The sequence below is a fragment of the Linepithema humile genome, chromosome 1 (genome assembly GCF_040581485.1).
Source record: "Linepithema humile isolate Giens D197 chromosome 1, Lhum_UNIL_v1.0, whole genome shotgun sequence".
NCBI lineage: Eukaryota > Metazoa > Arthropoda > Insecta > Hymenoptera > Formicidae > Linepithema > Linepithema humile.
This window is the reverse complement of record NC_090128.1, coordinates 519,385-540,289: the sequence shown is the minus strand read 5'-3', so window position 1 is coordinate 540,289 and position 20,905 is coordinate 519,385. Positions and strand designations below refer to the sequence as shown.

Sequence of the window (20,905 nt, the reverse complement as noted above, 5' to 3'; positions counted from 1 at the left end):
CGCATCTATTTTTTAACGGAATTCATTTCTCGACTTGATAAAATAAAATGTTAGAAACATAGGAAATATGAGAAGGAATGAGAAATTATCATACAGAGGAGATATTGAGAAAAAATTGGAAAGAGTATAAAAGATTTGAATTAATCAAAAAAAAAATAGCACGTGCTTGTGTGCCTAGTTATATTATATTTGATAATAAATTATATATTAACATATAATTTTATGTATAATTTTAATTATTACTGTTAGTTATAATTACCATCGTCTGGGACAAACTCTATAACTTGATCCAAAATATCCGAAAGGACAGGATCCGATGACTGATTATCCCAGGTAGTTGGATCAGTATTAGCCTGGCGATATTCGCCGCTACTCGCAAATTCGGAGTCGATAGTTCCCATTTGGGACCTTTGATGCTACAGAAATAAAGAAAATATACGTTTAAAAAAATTGTTTTTCAATAAGAATGACAATCACTCAATAAGAATACGCAATAATACATATTCAAATAACAAAATATTTAATCATTTTAAATTAATGTTTGATCATAGTTAATTCTAAAATCAATGTTCATTAAATTACATTAATCGTGTTTACCTGACTTAGTATTTGACTGAGGTAGGTATTGGTTGTTTGACGAGGTAGTTGTCTCGACTGGCTTTGGAGAGAACGCGTCGACGTCGCAGTGGTCGTAATCGCATTATTAGCAACTTGTACACTTCCACCGGTCCATGGCTGCTGCTGCTGCTGCTGCTGCTGCTGCTGCTGCTGCTGCTGCTGCTGTTGCTGCTGCTGCTGCTGCTGCTGCTGCTGCTGCTGCTGCTGCTGCTGTTGCTGCTGTTGCTGTTGCTGCTGTTGATGCTGCTGTTGCGGCTGCTGCTGCTGCTGCTGTTGCTGCTGCTGCTGTTGTTGTTGTTGCTGTTGCTGCTGTTGTTTTATACCACGTTGTGGTGGTAGCTTAATCTCCTAAATAAAAATTAACACAATTATTAATCTGAAAATTCAAATAAAATTTTTTTTAATTTAATTTTCTCTAATATTCTTTCTATTGGATATATATAATAATATCTAAAATGTCGGGAATTCAAATAAAAACCGCAAATTAATTTTAAATTTTAACCACAAATTAATATCTGTATATTACTGGGTGGGTCAGCAACGTGTCACACGGCAACGAAAAATAAGAGCGGTACCAGTGGTGCAATTTTGAACTCCGAGCATTCTACGCATACACCGAAGAACCATGTACATGTGCTGCGCAAAGCGTTCTGCGGTGTATACGAAGCTCGGACCTCGAAATGTATCACTGAGCGGTACAGAGATCCGCGACTCATGCGCCATGTTGCCTGATGCTTGCATGTTATTATATTCTTTCATATTATACATATGTAATAAAATTGACGGGTTTCCTTTAGAAAACAACGTTTAATTTCTTTTTACCTATTCGTTTTGCAAAGTAATAACAATCTGCACACACACTTTAGACATATTTCCAATTTTATTTTATACATAAAAGAAATGTTTAATGCTACTAAAAAAGTAAATAAAAATTAGGAATTGATCAAAATATTTTCTATATTGTAAAACAATTCAACATTTTAACGATTATATTCTCGAAAAAAACCACAGATAAAAACGAGACGGTAGAAACGTTCTGCTCTCTTTTATTAGCCGAAGCAAGAGCTGAGCGCACACGTACGCGGTTTTCGGTTATGTGAGTCTGCGGGCCGATTGCACGCTTCTAGCAATTGTAACGTAATATTTTTGGAGGATACCAACTTATAGAGATAAAAGAATCGAAAGATTATTTCAATCGAAAATTTGTTAAACTTTACCTGTGGTGTAGCAGATATCACAGATGCAGGAATCGGTGGAATATTGGTCGGTTGCGGCGGTTGTTTCGCTAGTAATGATGCTAACATCTTATTCTTCTCCCAAAGTTTACTCGTTGCGTTACTTGAAGAACTCGTGCCCGAAGAAGACACTTGGTGCGAGCCGTCCACAGGTCGTTTCACGGCTATATTGAGATCACCATCCTCTCCTGGTCTCTTCTGTCCTATTTGCGCCGTTCCGCCAAGACCTATATGGTCACCCGATTGTGATGGAGATGGTGTGGTATTCCGAAATCCAAGACTTCGTAAGAGAGAATCGTCCTCCCGGGGCTAAAAAAACAAAAGTAAAAAAAACACCAAAATGCATAGTGACTTTTATACTCCGTCCAGCGTGAGAATGCGCTGTCTACGCATAGGGGCAGCATAGCGGGCAACGTGCAAAGAGCGTTGCATCATCCGCTGGCATTGGCAAACTGTACGAGCAGTACAGCGCTGAAGAGGGGGACTTTCTAAGCATTCTGTGGGTGGAGATCTGCCCGAAACGGACGAGTTTCTATCCGATCCGTGGACATTCTCTCGCTGGACGGAGTAAGAATAACATTGGAACATACTTGATGCTCTTGTAACTTCCTCTCTTCATCTTGGTCTTTCATTAACTGTTGCAGAAGCTCGTTTCTCTTCTTTACTCCGGCGCGAGTTTCCTCATCCTCGTCGTCATTTTTCTCATTTAATAACTAAAAATGCAAAACAGAAAATTGTAATTTTAAACCTCCGTGAAGTTGGCACCTCATTTTTTAAAAAATCAATTTTTTTTTAGAGTTCTGAATGCACCCCAAAGAGTTCTAGAGTTCTCCATAAAATTTATAAATAGTTCCGGCGAATTAGACAAAAAAATCAATTATTGAAAGTATGGGGTGCTAACTTCACAAAACGTTATCACAAAATTGACGATAACAGCTTAATCGTCGGAAATAATTGAAAATATCATTAGAATTATTTGTAGAACTCTTGAGGTGCTACCCAGAACTCTAACGAAAAAATTAAAATTCCAAAAAAATTTTATTCTTATTGGAACTTAGAATATTTTCTTAATCGGTGATACGAAAAATAGCGAGAACTTGTTATATATTGGTCTGAGCGCTTTGAACCTTAATAATTATCGTTAGAACTCTTGAGGTGCTACCCGGAACTCCAATAAAATAATCAAAATTCCAAAAAAATTTCTCACTCTTCGGGACTTCAAAAATTTTCGATCGGTGATACAAAAAATAGCGAGAACTTTTTATATATTGGTCTGAGCGCTTTGAACCTTAATAATTATCGTTAGAACTCTTGAGGTGCTACCCGGAACTCCAATAAAATAATCAAAATTCCAAAAAAAATTTCTCACTCTTCGGGACTTCAAAAATTTTCGATCGGTGATAAAAAAAATAGCGAGAACTTTTTATATATTAATCTGAGCGTTTCGAACCTTAATAATTATCGTTAGAACTCTTGAGGTGCTACTCAGAACTTCAATAAAATAATCAAAATTCCAAAAAAATTCTCGCTATTTTTTGTATCGCCGATCGAAAATTTTTGAAGTCCCGAAAAGTGAGAAATTTTTTTGGAATTTTGATTATTTTATTGGAGTTCCGGGTAGCACCTCAAGAGTTCTAACGATAATTATTAAGGTTCAAAGCGCTCAGACCAATATATAACAAGTTCTCGCTATTTTTCGTATCACCGATTAAGAAAATATTCTAAGTTCCAATAAGAATAAAATTTTTTTGGAATTTTAATTTTTTCGTTAGAGTTCTGGGTAGCACCTCAAGAGTTCTACAAATAATTCTAATGATATTTTCAATTATTTCCGACGATTAAGCTGTTATCGTCAATTTTGTGATAACGTTTTGTGAAGTTAGCACCCCATACTTTCAATAATTGATTTTTTTGTCTAATTCGCCGGAACTATTTATAAATTTTATGGAAAACTCTAGAACTCTTTGGGGTGCATTCAGAACTCTAAAAAAAAATTGATTTTTTAAAAAATGGGGTGCCAACTTCACAGAGGTTAATTTTAAGATCATCAAAGTTACTACATAATTCTAGAATCTACCCATTCAGTATTACATATTTCTACCATAGACGTAATAAGTATAGATTCGCGTCGTTTGAACAGTTTACTACATTTAAAGAGAAAAGATTTTGAACAGAGTTGTTTCATCCCTCACGTGTAGAGAGATAGCGCTTTTTTTCTTATTCAATATTATTCGCCACTTAGGCGTAAGACACGGAATACACAATCTATACTTCTTGTGTCTATGATTACCATCATGTATCAATAAACCAAAGAGAATTAAATAGAATGGAAGATGAGCGTATATTGCGATCAACGCTATTTATTGAGTTTGATGTCCAATTACATACTCATTCTCTCTCTCTCTTCCGTGTAGTTTTTGTAATGTAAGACATCGAACTCACGAGATAGCACTGAAAATAGTATACGCAAAAATACATTGCGCCTCAGTGTAATATTGTGTTGTAAAATCTAAGTATTTATTTTGTTTTTGAATCTTACTTCTAGTTTAGTTTCTCACAACGGTAGTAATAATCTTATTTTACTTTAGTTTTCTAAGCTCCATGCAATAATGCTAGATTAATATTCCATTTTATGTTATATTGTTCATCATAGAGGTACAACTGAGATTTCCACTCTATCTAATACTCTTTATGGTACAAAGTTCACTGCCAACAGTGTACAACTGCCCTACTTAAATACTTTATCCAACGAGTAATAAAAACCCATAAAATTACCTGCAATAGCATATTATTTCCGAGCGACGATTTGGAGTGCTCCATGCTCGGCTTTGGCATATTGCTAGGACTCGTACGCATTTTGTGCTCCGAATGATAATCGTCCTCGTCTTGTTGGTTCAACAGGATTTTTAATATCCTGTGCTTCTGATTATCCGAGTCATTGTTTGTATTGTCCTGGCTGTCCTCGTTGGCGCTTGGGCCCTTGGTTAACAAGTTTCTGAGTCTGCCGGACTCGGTGGATACAACACTGTTATTCTGAGTCTCGACGGCGGTGACGGTGGCGTTGCTGGTCCTCGTCGTCGCATTGTCCATAGTATTGCCACTACCGTTGTTACTGGTGGGACATCCGCTCTTGCTGCTCTCTTCTGCTCGCTTACCAGTCGTCGTAGCGATGTTACTACCGACGCCACCACCGCTGCTGCCACCGTTGGTGCTGACGCCGCTGGCAGCGTTACTGCTTAATGTAGACGTCTGCGTGGACTCCTGAAGCGGACTGAAGGGGAACGAATTACTGAAGGTGTGAGCGGCGCTGACCGTGGTCGGGCTGAACGGGCGTAGGGGACTGCAGTGAGACGCCACCGCCGAGTTAGAGAAGGTTCCCTGCGGACTCGGTGACGTCGGGGCTGGCTGGGAAGGTGGTCGTGAGTTTGGTGGTCCGCTCGCTCTCGATTCCGGCCTATCCGCCCACCCAGCACTACTATCAAAATCCCATGTGGAGCTGGGGAAGAGTTCGAATTCCAAGTCCATGTTCCCCGACAAGTGGTTGAACGGATTGCCGGCTGACGTGCTTAGCGACGTTAGCGGGTTGCATGAATCGCCGCCGCCGCCGCCGCCGGCACTCTCCGCGCTAAAAGCGATCGAGTTCGACGACGTAGCGGCGTGCGAGACCGCCGCCGCTGCCATACCGCGAGCACTGATACCACTCACTTGACCGTTCAGATGCGCGACAGACATCAGCGGGCCACCCACGTTATTGTTATTGTTTCCGTTATTATTATTACTATTATTCGCACAACGGTTACTAGAGTGTCCTGAGCACACTTTGTTGTTGGAAAGCTGACCACCCTCGATAGACATTAAGTCATTGTCCCTATCATGGACAAGAAACAAAACAAATATATTGCCAGTTAGCTGCTTCTCATTTTAGTCTGTCTAATTAATATATCAGCGTAATATATTAATACGTGTGAACATTTTGCATCAATTTAGCCATCTCTTTTCGTCAATAACAACTTGTTGAAAATGATCTTTTAGCGCTTTACAAAACACAATACAAAATATTTTATTCGAGGAAAAATTTACCATAAAAATATATATGTATTATATGTAATATTATTCCATACAACGGTTACTATGTAGCATGATTTCATTTTAAAAAGTCTACAGTGTGTTTCATTTTAATCTAGCCAAGCGAATATTTCAAACGCTGTTGAGTTTAGAGAAAAATGTTTCAGACAAAAGTTGTAGAGTTCGGAGAGGGACACAAGATGATGGGCTTGAGTTTTTGATGAAGGTAAAATTGAAGGTCATATAAAGATCAACTTTGTTTTTTTAAATAAAATGTAGTATTTTTCATTGCATATTCTGAAAGAACATAAAATTCTGCATTAAAATTGACACGTTTGACACGTCTGACACGTTTTTCATAAAAATCCATAATTTTTGAAGAAATTTAGCAATTAAAAAAAAAAATGTTTGTTTTTGTAAAGAGAATCATGCATCAATTTGTACATGTTCATGAACATTTCTCGTTCTTAGAGTTACCCGGAATCAACGGCATGGACGTGACGAAAATCTGATTCCATCGGGATGCTTGATTTACGTGAGTCCCCTTGCCTCTCACTTTCGGGGTTGCTAAATTTGCTAAATTTCCTCAAAAATTATGGATTTTCATGAAAAACGTGTCAGACAATTTTAATGCAGAATTTTATGTTCTTTCAGAATATGCAATAAAAAAATATTACATTTCATTTAAAAAAACAAAGTTGACCTTCATATGACCTTCAATTTTACCTTCATCAAAAATTCAAGCCCACCATCTTGTGTCCCCCTCCGAACCCTACAACTTTTGTCTGAAACATTTTTCTCTAAACTCAACAGCGTTTGAAATATTCGTCTGGCTAGATTAAAATAAAACACCCTGTATAAAAAAAAAGAGAATAATCAAACTACTGCAAAACGTCAATCGTCTGTCAAATATTTGTCAAGCGTTAAAAAGTATGTCTAAAAAACGACACTATTTTAATTCAAACTCTCTGATCGTATATGTAAAAATCAATTTTAACAAGGTACGTCCCTCTCCATGTATGTTAACAATTTATGAATTATAAGGATAACTGTTAAAGTTAATTATTGTTTTAAAGGCAAAATTAATTCAACTTGCACAAAAAGATAGCTTAACAGAAAATTATTAGCTTTCTAAATAATTTAACATATATGTGCCCAAGATTTGACAAAAAGCAATGAGATAAAACAGCTTACAACTATCTTCTTTTAGTGATGCAATTTTTTAAGTGATGATTCAGGACAGAAATTAATAGAAAAGGATAATATCGTGATTATATGATGCAATTTTTTTATGATATGAGTGTAGCAACAAGCAAATGTGTATGTAATTTAAACGCTTAGAAAATAAGTCACGTGTAATGTATTATGTTAGATCTGAGCAAAATAAGCATGATGAACATCGTCATCAGGTTCAAACATTAAAAGCAAACTGAAATACATACATATACAATTGGGTTACTGTGATGTGAGAAACAGACAATGGTTCAAGAGTGGCCAGATCTCCAGCACCGATAAAAAAGCCTGCTGTTAAATCACATGCAATAATTATAATTTTCGCAAACTTATTAAAACCCGAATATGTGATATTATAAAATGTGCCGTGATGTTATAAAACTTAACATGGTTCTAGTTTGATAAATCCAAAATTAAAAAATTAGTGCAAATAAAAGAACAATGTTGTACATAAACAATTATACATCCTTATTTCCTAAAAATTAAATATATTTAAGATAAGTAGCTAAAACATATATTTAACCAATTGAGTGGTAGACTTTTCCGAAAGATTTGTGCCAAAAGTGGTAAGAGCCAAAGGTTAAAATATCGAAAAACGGTGAAGCATGGGTTCAAAGTTTTCGAAAAAGCAACTTTTCGAAATGGGTGTGAATCCCCCCCCCCGCCCTGGGAGCGAGGGGAGGGGGCAAAATAGGGGTGGAAAATGTTAAATGGCACTATGGGTCGAGTGGGGATCATTTGAAAGGGCGTTTCAAGACAAGAGCAATGATTTTTAAAAATGTTTACTACGACTTTCCAGTCAAAAGTGGAGATGAATCAAAAAAGAGGGGTGGACTTCCGAAAAGCTATTACCTCCGATTTGGCTTATATTCAGCCTAAATACTTATTTTATCTAGTAAATAATATTCCCAAATGGATTTTTGGCGCAAATGCCCCCCCGCCCCCCTCCCTCAAAGGTTCAAAAATAAAACTGTTTTTGTTAATTATTTCAGAAAGTATTCATTGTACGGAAAAAGTTGTCAAACAAAAAATGAAGCTCATAAAAAGCTACAAATAAGGTCTTATACATATTTTACCTAACTCCAATATTTTAATCTTTTAACAATTAACAGTCGCCATATTGGATCCGCTATTTTAAATTTTGCAATTTTGACAACAGATTCGAATTCAGTAGCCCAAAAAACCTTAGGATATCAAGTTTTATGCAAATCTATTGAAAATTAGTAGAGTTATTTAGAAATGTACATATATGATACATTACCACGTTTGGCACTTTTTTTTTTTTTTTGTACATATATGATACATTACCACTCAACTGGTTAATTAGATATAAAAAATATTAATGGAAGAAACGGCAATAAAAATCACAAAATAAAACACAGATATTGATGCATAACAAAAAAATATTTAAAAAAACAACGATACACTTCAACCCGATTTCTGAACCCTCCTCAGTTTGACAGAGTATTGATTTTAATTGAATTAGATTATTTTATTACATTATCAGCGAATTTTCAGCATATGTTATAGATTTTAGGTGAATTCTATTTTGATATTAATGTGTGCATATTTTGTTTGCATATAGACTGTAAGTTTAATGTAATCCGATTTTTCAATATTAAACACTGAGGATGGTCACAAAGATGAACCGAAACGTTTGATAAAATTGTTAAAATAATAAAGTTTTAAAGCACCAAATTACACCCAGCATCAACGTTCTAGCTAGCTCTTGTGTTTATTTTATTTTGACATTGACATATATGTAATTTAAAATTATTGCGCAAAGACATTTAAATATTTTGTTCTCAAGTGAAAATCTTTCGCAATTTAAACGTTAAACGGATCTTAAATTTTTTATCAAATTAAAAAATTAGAGCTAAATTGAATAAAAATTACATAACATGACTTTCTTTAATTATAATTATAATTATAATATATTATTATAATATATATATAAAAATAATTATAATATTTATTATAATTAATTCTTTAATTATAATAGTTTCACAATTATTATATCCTACTTTTTATTCAAAATAATTGTGATCAGCCATGGAGTAACTGAAACCATACACAGTAATAAAATTATATCACATATGTGCTCAAAAAAGCGTTAGTGCGTAATACAGTGAGAATAGAATTAGTTATTTGCATATCTATGTTGCGTTAAAGGAAAGTTCTTAAAGCGGGAATAACAAACCAAATGGCATAAAATGCAAGAAAGATACAAACAAAAATGAGATGTAATATAAAAATTGTAAATGAAATGAAATGTATCAATACTCATTTTTGCCTGCTTATTGTAATAAAAAGTTATACAATAATTAATCAGATTTTTAGTTAATAAAAAAAAATTCTACAATATTGTATGAATTGGCATTGTTATTAAAGGTACTACAAGATAGTAAATTGCAAACTTACCCGATGATGGAATTAGTAGCCATCATGAAGTCGCTATCGTTCGTATTCATCACACTTGCATTGAAAAATTTTGACTTTGTTTGAATCTTAAGGAACTTATTAGGACTAATACGCAGTCGGTACACATCGCTCGTATTTTCCCCGACTTGGAGCGTATCGCTCAAATGCTTCGTGAGCGTACTGAGATCATGAGGGTGGCACAAATCCTTAATTGTTGTGCCTATCAGGTCCTGCAAAAGAACGTAAATATATTTTTTTCTTCATACGGCTATCATTTTAACAATTATAATAGCGTTTAATTATCGTTAAATTTGTGTGTCGGAGCGAATGAATGATACGATAATCAAGGTACACGACGAGATGTCTACGCACACGCACCTTGCTTAGGTACTTGGAGTAAGCGGGGGATAGCCAACTGATGTCGACTCCGATAATCTTCCCGGTGGTATCCAATTTGACGGTGAATTGTTCAACGGAACTACCAATGGGCTTCTCGTTTGGCGGTATTCTACGCGCTAAGCACATTACGCAAGGACCAAGTTCTGACGACTCGGAGGACACATCACCGCTTTCCAGACGATCGGCGTTACTGGACAGAAGAGCAGAGCAGATTTGCATAGACTCGTACTTCGATACTCGCTGTTGCTTCTCTTCCATAGTCTCGTCCTTATCATCGGGCGGCTTCACCAAGAAGCGGCAATTGAAATTGCGGTTCCTAGTCTGAGGCTGCGGCTCAGTGGTCCAGCCTGAAACGTGCAAACTCCACTGTGTCGTTTCTTTTACGCGCAGAAGGACTAGTCGCGTCATCGCCGATTATAGCGCAGTCAATCTGCTTTTACTTATTTATTTATGCAGGATATTTCTATCAGATCAAATGTTATCGAAATCAAAAGTTGAATATGAAATTGCTGAAATTTGCAACGCGCGCGCTAAAAATTCCAATATTTTTCAAAATTCAAAATCATTCTTAATTAATCTCAAATAGATTTTAAGAGAGAAACTTGATTTAATTAAATTAAAACTGAATCATATCTGGCTTTAAAAATGCAAAAATCATATCACATAATATTTCGAAAGCAAATTTTCGCTAAGACAAAAATGTCACAACATATAATTGAGATTAAACAGAGATCTTACGAAACATCCTACGCAATATAGTAATCATAATGAAAATTTTAAAAAGAATTTAAGAAATGAAGATTAATTAACTAGAGCTGTTGATGCAGCTAGGACTGAATACAAGGGTACACATAATTCACGGACAACGAAAGCATGGTGAAAAGGATGGCGTCTCAATTTGTCAAAGGTACATGTGTCACCCCTTGAGTCTGCGCAAATTACCCCTAAACACGAACAAGAAATTGAAAAATGAATCACAAACCCTAAGGAAGAGGGTCTTTTATGAATTAAATTACTCATAATGCAGTGATTATGTCTATCTACAATCTACCCCATGCGCACTGGGGGTCGCCGCCCCTACGAAAGAACGTGGCACCGATTACGATACATCTTGAGATACACACCTAACGAAGACATAGGTAACAAACTAGGCATGAAGGTGTTGTGGTCTCCATGGTGAATAATGTTGTAAATATCCTTTCCGAGTACATCGTCCTTCGTGTAATTGATATACTGCGTTATGTTCTCCGTAACGTACTCCACGCGGCCTTCTGTATTTACAACGAATAGAAAGCCATCTAGCGCCTATGAAGAAGATACGACGTTATTCATTTTACGAGTAATACTTTACAAAAAGAAAGACTGATTCCGATCTCGTAAAACTCGTCCTCGATGACGACTAATCCCCGACGAGCTTAATCTCGTCAGTTAATTCCAACAGTACGAACCTCGAGTAAAATAGGGCCAACTTGATCGTTGGACAGTAAGTTGGGATTCGATGAGGACACTTCCCCCTGTTGTACGGCATGACTATTGGAGCCCTCTTGTTCCCTAAAGCGCCGAATCTGCGAAAAAAAAGAAACAAATAATCTAACGTTTCTTTTTGCACTCGGTATTTCTGATCCGTAGGAAAATATACAAGGTGTACCGCACGCTTATTCGCTTACACGTTTTTCGAAAGCGCGAAAGCAATTTGCGCTATTTTTTATTTTTTGAAACAATCCCATGTATGAAAATTGCGCAATGCAATGTAGATAAAACGATATGTTATCAATTGATAATGACATCGAAGGTATTCGAGAAAATGTGTAATATTGATGACAAATATTTTTACACGATTTTAAATCCTAGAAGATCCATGAAATGCAAATATTCAAAATATTTCATAACAATTATCGAAATAAATGATATCGCGTCAACATTTAATACTTGTATAGATCGCTTGCAAGTGAATGGTTCACAATACTTTGTCATTCATTATGCAACTTAGATATTAAAATTATAGAATAAAAGAAGATTTTATTTTTCAATTTCATTTCTTGCGATTTTAATAGTAAAAAAGCTAATTCTTAATACTAAAATTCTTCGTGTTAAATTCATAATTAAAGAAATGAGGAAAGTTTTTATTTCACATTCGATAATCATCGGCATTGGATCAAGCGTTTATCTCGATAATGTCCGTACAAAAGCACCGTGTACAAAACAACTCCACACGGACGAAATAATCTTTAATTCTTTTCGTTCAATGGAACGGTGGTAACATTTCCATTGCCACCATTCAAGTTATGCGTGACGTGATAATACGAGAAAACGACTGACTCCGCTTTTTGTGCATCCCGACACACGCACCTCGCGTCCGCACGAAAGCGAGATATGTCGCCGTGAACATAATACCGTAGCAAGTCGAAATGATGTCACGTTGCGAACGGAACGCTATTATCGCGACGCAAAAATTTAAAATAAAAGCGTTATTTTTTTACTAGAAATATTATTCCATTTCAAACTTTTATTTCGCACGGCTTCGTTTTCTTTAACTGTCTGATACACATTGTTCGTAAGATATATGGCTGCGCACCACTTTTGCGAGAGATATCCGCGAGATATCAGCGAAACGGGAGATGCTATCGCGCCAGATACGAAACAAATAATCCACTTGGGTGGTGGATCGCAATTTATTGTTAGACAGACAGCGCACAGCGTTGTTTTTTTTACGCGTTGACGTAGATTTGTCGCGCTGGTTATGGTACGGAGATATTAGCAGTCACAGCGATATGGCAAAAGCAGAAAGATAGGCGAAAGACACGCGATATATCAATAAAGAAATGATAGATGAAAGAGACATCGAGTTACGTTAATAGCACTGCGAGCATCACAATTGACGCTTGTTAGCTACGAAACATACAATTATAGAAGAATGTGACAAGATGATGAAAAAGATGAATAAAAACTCATTTGTTTTTCAACACCTACTTTTGAAATTAAAAAATATAAATTCTCCGAATTTTTGTAATAATTTCAAAGAAAAGGAGATTGGAAAAGTGTACATTGAGCAAAAAATTGCTTCATTTTAATATAATTCAGCCTTGTGTCGTTGCTTTCGTTGAACAAGAGGACGTTGCTCCTCGCGGTACACGGGGCTGAAATTTACTTTGTTGGGCGAAAGGCTAAGCGATCATACGAAAGAATAGGAATATGGTCAAAGGTGCGTGCATGCGTGTACATTCGTGTGCACCGTTCACAGTTTTTGTACTGTGTGCACAGTCCATTAGCCGCCGCGCGCGTCTGTTATCCGTCATTGCGTCAGACCGTTAACGAAACAACGACACCACTCAGAGACTGTCTTAGGAAGTTCCTCGAGTCTAAGAAAGTCGTTGCCCAAATGTAATGCGGTGAAAGTCACGTAACTCGATAACTCGCCGGGTGCGCGCCAGCTTGAAAGATAGACGCGCGACTTATTGCTCGAGATATACAATACTTTATTGTATCTTACTTATTTAAATTTCATATAGATTTTATTTTATATTATTCTTACACTCTCTGAGATATATTTTATCTTAATGTAAACTAAAGAGATAGAAAAAAAGATACTATTATTTTGTAAAAATTTTTAGAAAATCTGGAAGCGGCATCTTGTTCGATCTATGAATAAAAAAGCTAAATGCCTAATAAGATTCTTGCCAAATGATATTTATAAAAATATATGCAACTTATTTTTCTTGAAAATATTAATTTAAGGCTAAGAAAAAGAAGAATTGAAATAAAAACTTTAATATAAGCTGGTTGCGCATCATCAAATTGACATTACGATTAGTGACACGATTATGTCACGCAATGTCATCATCGTTAAAGAATCGCATCGAAACACTTTCTCTTTGATCGCAGAAGAAAAGAATAACGATTCAACGCGCGTTTAAGATTATCTTTTCCTCGTTTAAATTATTAGTTACGCAGTTTCATTATCATTCTCGGCGCAATTTAAAAGAAACGACGTAAAAGCGTAAGTAGAGCGTATTTATCGAATTGTGCTGGGTTGTCGTCTCTGCAAACAAGAACATTTTAGCAACGGATTCTTCAACGGAATTTTACATTGAATTTTCATGGAATATATGCATCTTTGCTCACCGAAAACGTAACAATTTATACAAAGTGGCACATTTTCTCTGCATCGTCCAAACTTAAACCAGACAAACTCGACCAGTTTCAATCCTTAATTTACCCAGACTTGAAGGAGCTCTGAAGGGTCGCGCATTTGGATATCGCCAAGTACTAATTTCAGACGATCCAAATACGGCGCCGGCGAGCTCGGAGAGCTCTCGACTGCTCTCGGGTGCGCACACGGGCGAAGTTCCTGCGTTACCGGCCGGAATTCACGGTCGCGCGCGGAAAAGGCGCGTCCTTGAGCTCGTATCTTGCGGCACCGATAGATCGCGCGGCCGTAATCGGCACGGTGGAATCTGCGAGAGAGTATTGCGGCGCACAGAGCTCGCTCGCCGTGGCCTCGAAAAGTCGGTGACTCCGGCCGGCGGCGCGGTCGAGTCCGATAAACGGTGTGTCTGTGTGTGTGTGTGCGAGCGACGTTGCCGCTAGTCGGCTCCTCCGCTGGAAACGTATATCCACGTTATATACACACAGATGCAAAAGCCTCATGCGTACGTGCATGCATTTCTCTCGCCGCGACGCGTCGCATGTCGTTCGCGATAAATTCCTCTTCGGCTTTCCGCCACCGCCACGCGTTTTCACGACCGATCGGTCGACAGGAAGGGAACGAAAACGCGGCTACAAAGGAATCATCCTCTCGAGTCTGGAATGAACGCGATTGTGAGCGCAGGAGCGGTTTGAAACGGCGCGGAGAGAGCGCTGTTCGAAGACAGGATGTCGAGATAGGGATAGGATGTCCAGGTGACAGTCCTAAAAGAAGGACAAGAAGTTTAGCCCACGTCAGATAAGATACATAATGTAGAATGATACTGAAAGCTTCATATCTCACGAGGGACGCGAGAGATGTATTGAACCGCTCCTGCGCGATCTCTCCAATTTGACAATGCCGTCGTCGTCATCGCGAACGGATGGACGGAATCTCCGATAAGCAAACGCCGTGATATCCAGAGGGGAGAGCTCGCGAGATAAAGTGTGTCGTGAGGAGCGCAATATTTACACGTCTTCTCGCTAGAAATTTTCAATCGACTCTACCTCGATCGCGTCGCCGGGGCCGTTGCGCATAGCGTCACCGCGCAGATGATGTCACAAGACGCGAACTCTCGTTTCGCGTTTTCCCTCTCTCTTTCCCTCTCTCTCTGACCTTTCTCCACGTCCCTCGCGTTTTCTCTCTTTCGCACAGGTAGCCCGTGTTATAGCGACGCCGCCGCCGTTTGGAAGGTTCGCTATTGGCCTCGGTGACGTCACTCAAGGTCACATGACAAACTCTCTCAGGGACAGGAGCAGCGGCGATTCCTCGCGGCGTGTGATAAACTCAATCGTTCACTCGTCTTTTCGGTCCACACAACAAGCTCCGCACTCGCAGATTCGTTTCCTAATTTTTCCTTCCGCTTCTTTCTTACTTCAGCAGCCGACGATACCGGCGACGGCGACGATGGAAAGAGACACTGGGGCTCGTCGGCGCGGCTCGTCGGCGCGACACGTGTTCCTCCGCGAATTGCCCGACTAACGTGTACAGGCGAAAACACAGACGGGAAGTCGATCTCCCCTCCTTCTAGCCGTGCCGTGCCGGTAGCGGCGAGAAAGCGCGTACGAAACAGACGAACGGATGAACGCATCCGAACGCCTTCTGCAGTCCACGAACTGCAAAACTCGGCCGCAAGCTCACTCGCGAAGCAGCTGAGCGCGGCTCGAGGGACGCTCCGTACCTCCGTGCTACAAGCAGAGATGAATGGTATCGAGATTTTCACCGCTTCGTTTCAGTTGCACTTTCTTCATTCTTAAAAATGTGCACTTCAATTTTTTTCATTTTTTTTTCATTTTGAAAAAAAAGCAAAAGACGATTAACAGATACCTCTTTTCTTATCTCGAATACTTTGTACAACTGTACTTTACTTCCGGATTGGATAGGTTCTAAGTTCGTCTATTACAGCATCGAGTAATATACAGGATATTGCACAGCACGCAACTTTAATGACAGATCCTCGAGAGTAATTTGGAGTCGATTATTCCTTAGCGAAAATGTTCCTTCGTTTTAGCTACATTCTCCCCACTTTTCTCCAATCCTTCTCTTCTCTCTCTGTACAGACAAGCTTAAATGTAAGTACACTTGTTTTATTTAAAATGAATGAATTTAAACGCACTTGTAATTTTTTACTTATAAATAATTGAAAATTAAGAAATTTCTGTAACACAGATTCTTCACATATTTTAACAGACTTTTATTTTAAACTTCAGCGTTGCAGTGCACGATGACTTTTCTGAATATTTCTGCTAATATGGTCGCTAAGGAAGAATCGATTCCAGGTAGATGGAAAATGTATCTTTAAAATTAAGGTCACTGATTACGAGACACTCCGCTACACAATTTAAAAATTGTATCGAATAGTATCGACGTCCCGACAACACTAGAACTGATTAGAAGACGGTAGCAACAGCCGAACGAACAACCAAAAGACAGTTTTTGATAGTGATATCTCGACGACGACAAAGAATAACATCAATATGTTGAAAGCAAGATTGAGAAACATCGATATATATATATATATATATATGTATATACACACAGTCAGTGTGAGCGTACACATAATTTAACTTAATGCCTAGGTGTGATGCAAGTAAAATTTTTATGTTGCAACACATAATGAATAGTTGCAATAATGAATATTAACCTGCTATCATGTGCACTTTTTATCTAAATATTTATTTAAATCTTATATCCACCTCCTCTTTCAATCTTCTTATATGACAACTTAACCAATTACATTGTAGGTCATTTTATACAACTCTTTCCATGATTAAAATCGATAATGTTTTAAACTTCAATACTTACTAATGTTTGCTCAACAACGCACATACCATTCTTCTCGCTTTTTATGAAGCAACAGCCGGTATTTCAAGCTTCGATTCATTAGCCACGAAGGAACGCGTTGGTTAAAATTTCAGTCCGCACCTTAGCTCAGCATTCGATACAGTTACGACATATTATCGGAATCTAAAATTTCTAGGCCCTGAAATCCCAGACCACGGCGGTGATGGCGGACTAGACTGGTTTCGTCGATGTGAGAAGCGCAACCTCGCTCGGATCGCTACACCGCCAGTGAGTCAAGGGCTTAGCCTTAGCGGCCGTTATGCAACTGCTGTTTCGCATTTAGCCAATGATCGCGCGAGCACGGCTTAACAAAGGGGCCCGGGACCTGTAATTATCGGTGTGTATCGTTAGCGAATTAATCGCGTATCGGTTTAAAAGAAATACCCGTAATTGCGTCTTTGACCTTTCGAGCGCAGTAAACGACGCGATTATATTAGCGATAATAATAGAGCAGAAATCAAACCAAATTTCCGCTAAGATAATAAGCCCCAAAGTGGACGGCGTTATGCAAAAGTGAGTTAATTCGCCAAATACTTAATTTGAGAGCGAATTAAATTTAAAACGCAAAATCTTACATCGTCGATTCAGCTGTATAACTTTTTTCAATTCGTCTTAATTCGATTAACTCACTTTTGCATAAGTCTATCGAATCAGATCAACAAGTTCTTAGTAAAAATTTCTGCGACTTTCTGTATTATAAAAATGTACACGAAATTCCAGAATTCTCGTATACGAAGCACCATGTAAGCTTCTAACATACACAAAAAAGTAAGAGTTTCGCAAGCTCGATCGCCTATAAAGTCGGTTGTGCGTGAGCTCACAATCAGTTGCATATCTCGATTCTCATACATAAAATCTCGTACCCGACATTATATATGTGAGATACGAACGCGCGCGAGTTTCCGCATTAAACATGCATACATTTGCGGGAGCTTCGATTTCAAATCAAAAAGCGATTGGATGGAATCCCTCCGAATCAGAGCGGCTGATCAAGTTACATCAAAGAGAAGGCATCGGAAGGGGGATTACCCAAAATCCGTGAGAGTTGACTGAATTTACCGAGTTGCCCAAAATCTCTCGGATTACGCGACAGACATCTTAGCTTGTTCCGAACGGCTCGAGCGAAGCATCGAATTATTCGATGTCATGATCATTTGCGATGTGCGCAGCACGGTGCAACTGTAATAATATATGCACAGTGAGCATTTCTCGCAAGTTTCTTCTGCATAAATTCTCAAGTTTTTCCTGCATTTTTCCTCAAGAGAAATATCGAGAAGCAGCAATAGCTTCGAAATTAAAAATAAATGAGCATAAATCTAGCAATTTAATCTAGCGATTAAAAACAAATTTTTCTGTTCCATAAATAAATTATTATAGTGGAAGATTACAAACAAACTATCATTTATTAACTACTTTTTAACAGCGAGAATAAGCAGAAAAATTTTAAACCTTATTTAATTTCAAGAAAATTTTATTTTAATAGAATTTTAATTTAAAATTTTTCTATCTATAAATAAATCTTTATAGTGTGGAAGATTACACAAACAAACTATCTGCTTATCATTTATTAATTACTTTTTAATAGTGAGAATAAGCAGAAAAATTTTAAGCCTTATTTAATTTCAAGAGAATTTTATTTTAACAGAATTTTAATTTAAAATTTAATTACCGAGATATTAAATATTAAAATATTGAAAATTACAAAAGATGACGTTCAATTAATTCATTATCTGGAAAAGTAGACGTCTCGATTACTCAGTTCGACCTGAGTTTTATATTAGAAGAAATAAATGATATAACAATCACGCGTAACAAATGCGCAGTGCTTAGTTAATATCCTGACGCGAGAAAAGCGTTTTCACAAATGGAAAATCTTCATGAATACAGCGGGTACCTGACAAAGATATTAATAGTAAGGTTTTATTCTTGTGCATTGGTTTTGATCTCTCCTCAGGGAAAACTTTATCCGAGACGTAATTACCGAGTTATATACCGTTGAAAATTAAACGGTAGCGACCAGAGGACAACTTTTGAAAGGAGTAACAGAAACAGGGATTTCTGTATTAATTGTCTACATTTCCTTAGAAAACATTTAATTGCCCAGCTATTTAGCAGCGAGATTAAGAATTTGCAAGAGACTCGAATGTTCATCAAGAAAATGTCTCGAGACGCCGTCCCGCGTTTCAAAATTGTTCAAGATGACAATAATCGCAATATATCGCATGTTTGTTAAATTTATCTCAAAATACAAAAGACAAATACACTCAAATAAAACTTGAAAATTTTAATTTAATATTATAAATTATACGCGCTGTAATTTAATATAATATTCTAATTAGAAATTCGCCTAGAACGGTAGGAATTCGCAATACTACAAATATTTCGTAAGGCAAAGAACGATTGGTTGCTACCAGAAAGTGTTAAAGTAGCAGAATTCATTAAGAACGAGTTTTTTTTTTTTATGTTAACGAAATTCTCATTAAGATTGCAATGCGATGAAATGTCGCTTTCGAAAACGCCGTCGCTCTTTCTTTCGTTCAGATCGATGCGCGAATATGTGTCATCCATAAAACAGGGCGACCTTTATAAGAGATTCGCTCCACAAATCTCTCAATAATCCTGAGTGCTTTCTCAAATATTTCATCGCACTTGCGTGGGCTCGCCCGCGAGCGATCCGAAAACAACGCCGATCAATATTTGATATTTGCCGATCAATTTTCCGACTAAAAATGCTGACAAAGAATGAAATTTTCTCCTTCTGTCCGCCATCTATCTATTTGAATTGCACAAGTGGCCTAGTGCCTTTTCGTTCTGTGAAATGAGATGATAAAACGTGATACGCGTGGGACAAATCGCAAAAAACTATGAAAATGATATCACTAAAAGATTTTATTATCTGTTTCAAGTAAGAGACACTTTATAAAGTGTCCTTTGACGATCGTAAAATTACCATTTTGCCTTAATACCGAGCAGTTATCTTTAATTTTATGGCTCGAGAGAACGATAAAAATGCGTATAATTCTGCGAGTGAAATGTGAGTGTTTTGGAATAGCATTTTATATCATTTCATCGATAATATAATCCTAGATTTTAAATCTCTCTCGGTGCGTCATTGATCTAAGCTTAACTTAACAAATTTATTAATTAATAATAATTATAACTGAAATTATAAAACAATGTAATTACATCTCATAATCTTTCGCATCACTCATTGTCAAAACCGATATGACATTTTATTACTGCGGAAGGAAAAACGATATACTGTATAGCTATATCAATACGGCACGCTCCGACAACACTGTTATCAATCATCGATTCGCAAGGGAGAAGAGAGAAATCTGTCTTCTTACCTGATCGACGGTTCTCTGAAGGATCTGACATTTGTCAGTCTTGCCAGAGCTCATGTCCGATGCGGAAATCAGCTCGGCAAGCTCATCGATATACAAGTTTTCTTGGGTCCGTCGTCTTTTTTCGTTAAGGCACTTGTTACTACAAACAATCAAAACAAAAAAAATTATACATTTGACATTTTGGGAAAATAACGCTTTAAATCCAGCTATAATCCAGCTACTAATGTTTCATATTTTAATACGAAATGACGAAATTATTGACGATAATCAAAATTATGTCATAGGTAACTAAATATTTAAATAAGAAAGTAGAAGTTAAGAATTGATACTTTATGATATCGGATTTAAAGCATTAAAATGTCTATTTTCTAAAATATGTAGTCGATACACGATAAATCAGGTATTAGTAGCCTGGTTTAAAATTATACTGATCACGTATTTATAAAAACATTAATATACAAGTATCAAGAAGCTATCGTTTGATTCTACAACATTTTTCTCGAAATGGACAAACTTATAAAATGTCATTGACTACAGCATGTTAATCTCTTCGTTAA

At 37.2% G+C, this 20,905-nt stretch overlaps 1 protein-coding gene across 9 annotated transcripts in view; it reads right to left on the bottom strand.

Moving 5' to 3' along the window:
• The window catches only part of LOC105674502 (nuclear receptor coactivator 1), a 113,065-nt gene that overhangs the window by 17,148 nt on the left and 75,012 nt on the right, over positions 1 to 20,905 (bottom strand). For 6 of the 9 annotated variants that reach the window (XM_067348206.1, XM_067348210.1, XM_067348212.1 and 3 more), the window contains 10 exons: positions 20,349 to 20,487; positions 11,420 to 11,536; positions 11,096 to 11,276; positions 9,951 to 10,318; positions 9,573 to 9,802; positions 4,629 to 5,721; positions 2,444 to 2,566; positions 1,836 to 2,162; positions 598 to 966; positions 260 to 416 (listed from right to left, as the gene is read on the bottom strand). In XM_067348206.1, coding sequence (XP_067204307.1) covers positions 260 to 416; positions 598 to 966; positions 1,836 to 2,162; positions 2,444 to 2,566; positions 4,629 to 5,721; positions 9,573 to 9,802; positions 9,951 to 10,318; positions 11,096 to 11,276; positions 11,420 to 11,536; positions 20,349 to 20,487 — 3,104 coding nt within the window. Of the gene's footprint in view, positions 1 to 259; positions 417 to 597; positions 967 to 1,835; positions 2,163 to 2,443; positions 2,567 to 4,628; positions 5,722 to 9,572; positions 9,803 to 9,950; positions 10,319 to 11,095; positions 11,277 to 11,419; positions 11,537 to 15,161; positions 15,443 to 20,348; positions 20,488 to 20,905 lie in introns of those variants that run through there. The other 3 variants (XM_067348213.1, XM_067348211.1, XM_067348214.1) reach the window with 3 other exon arrangements.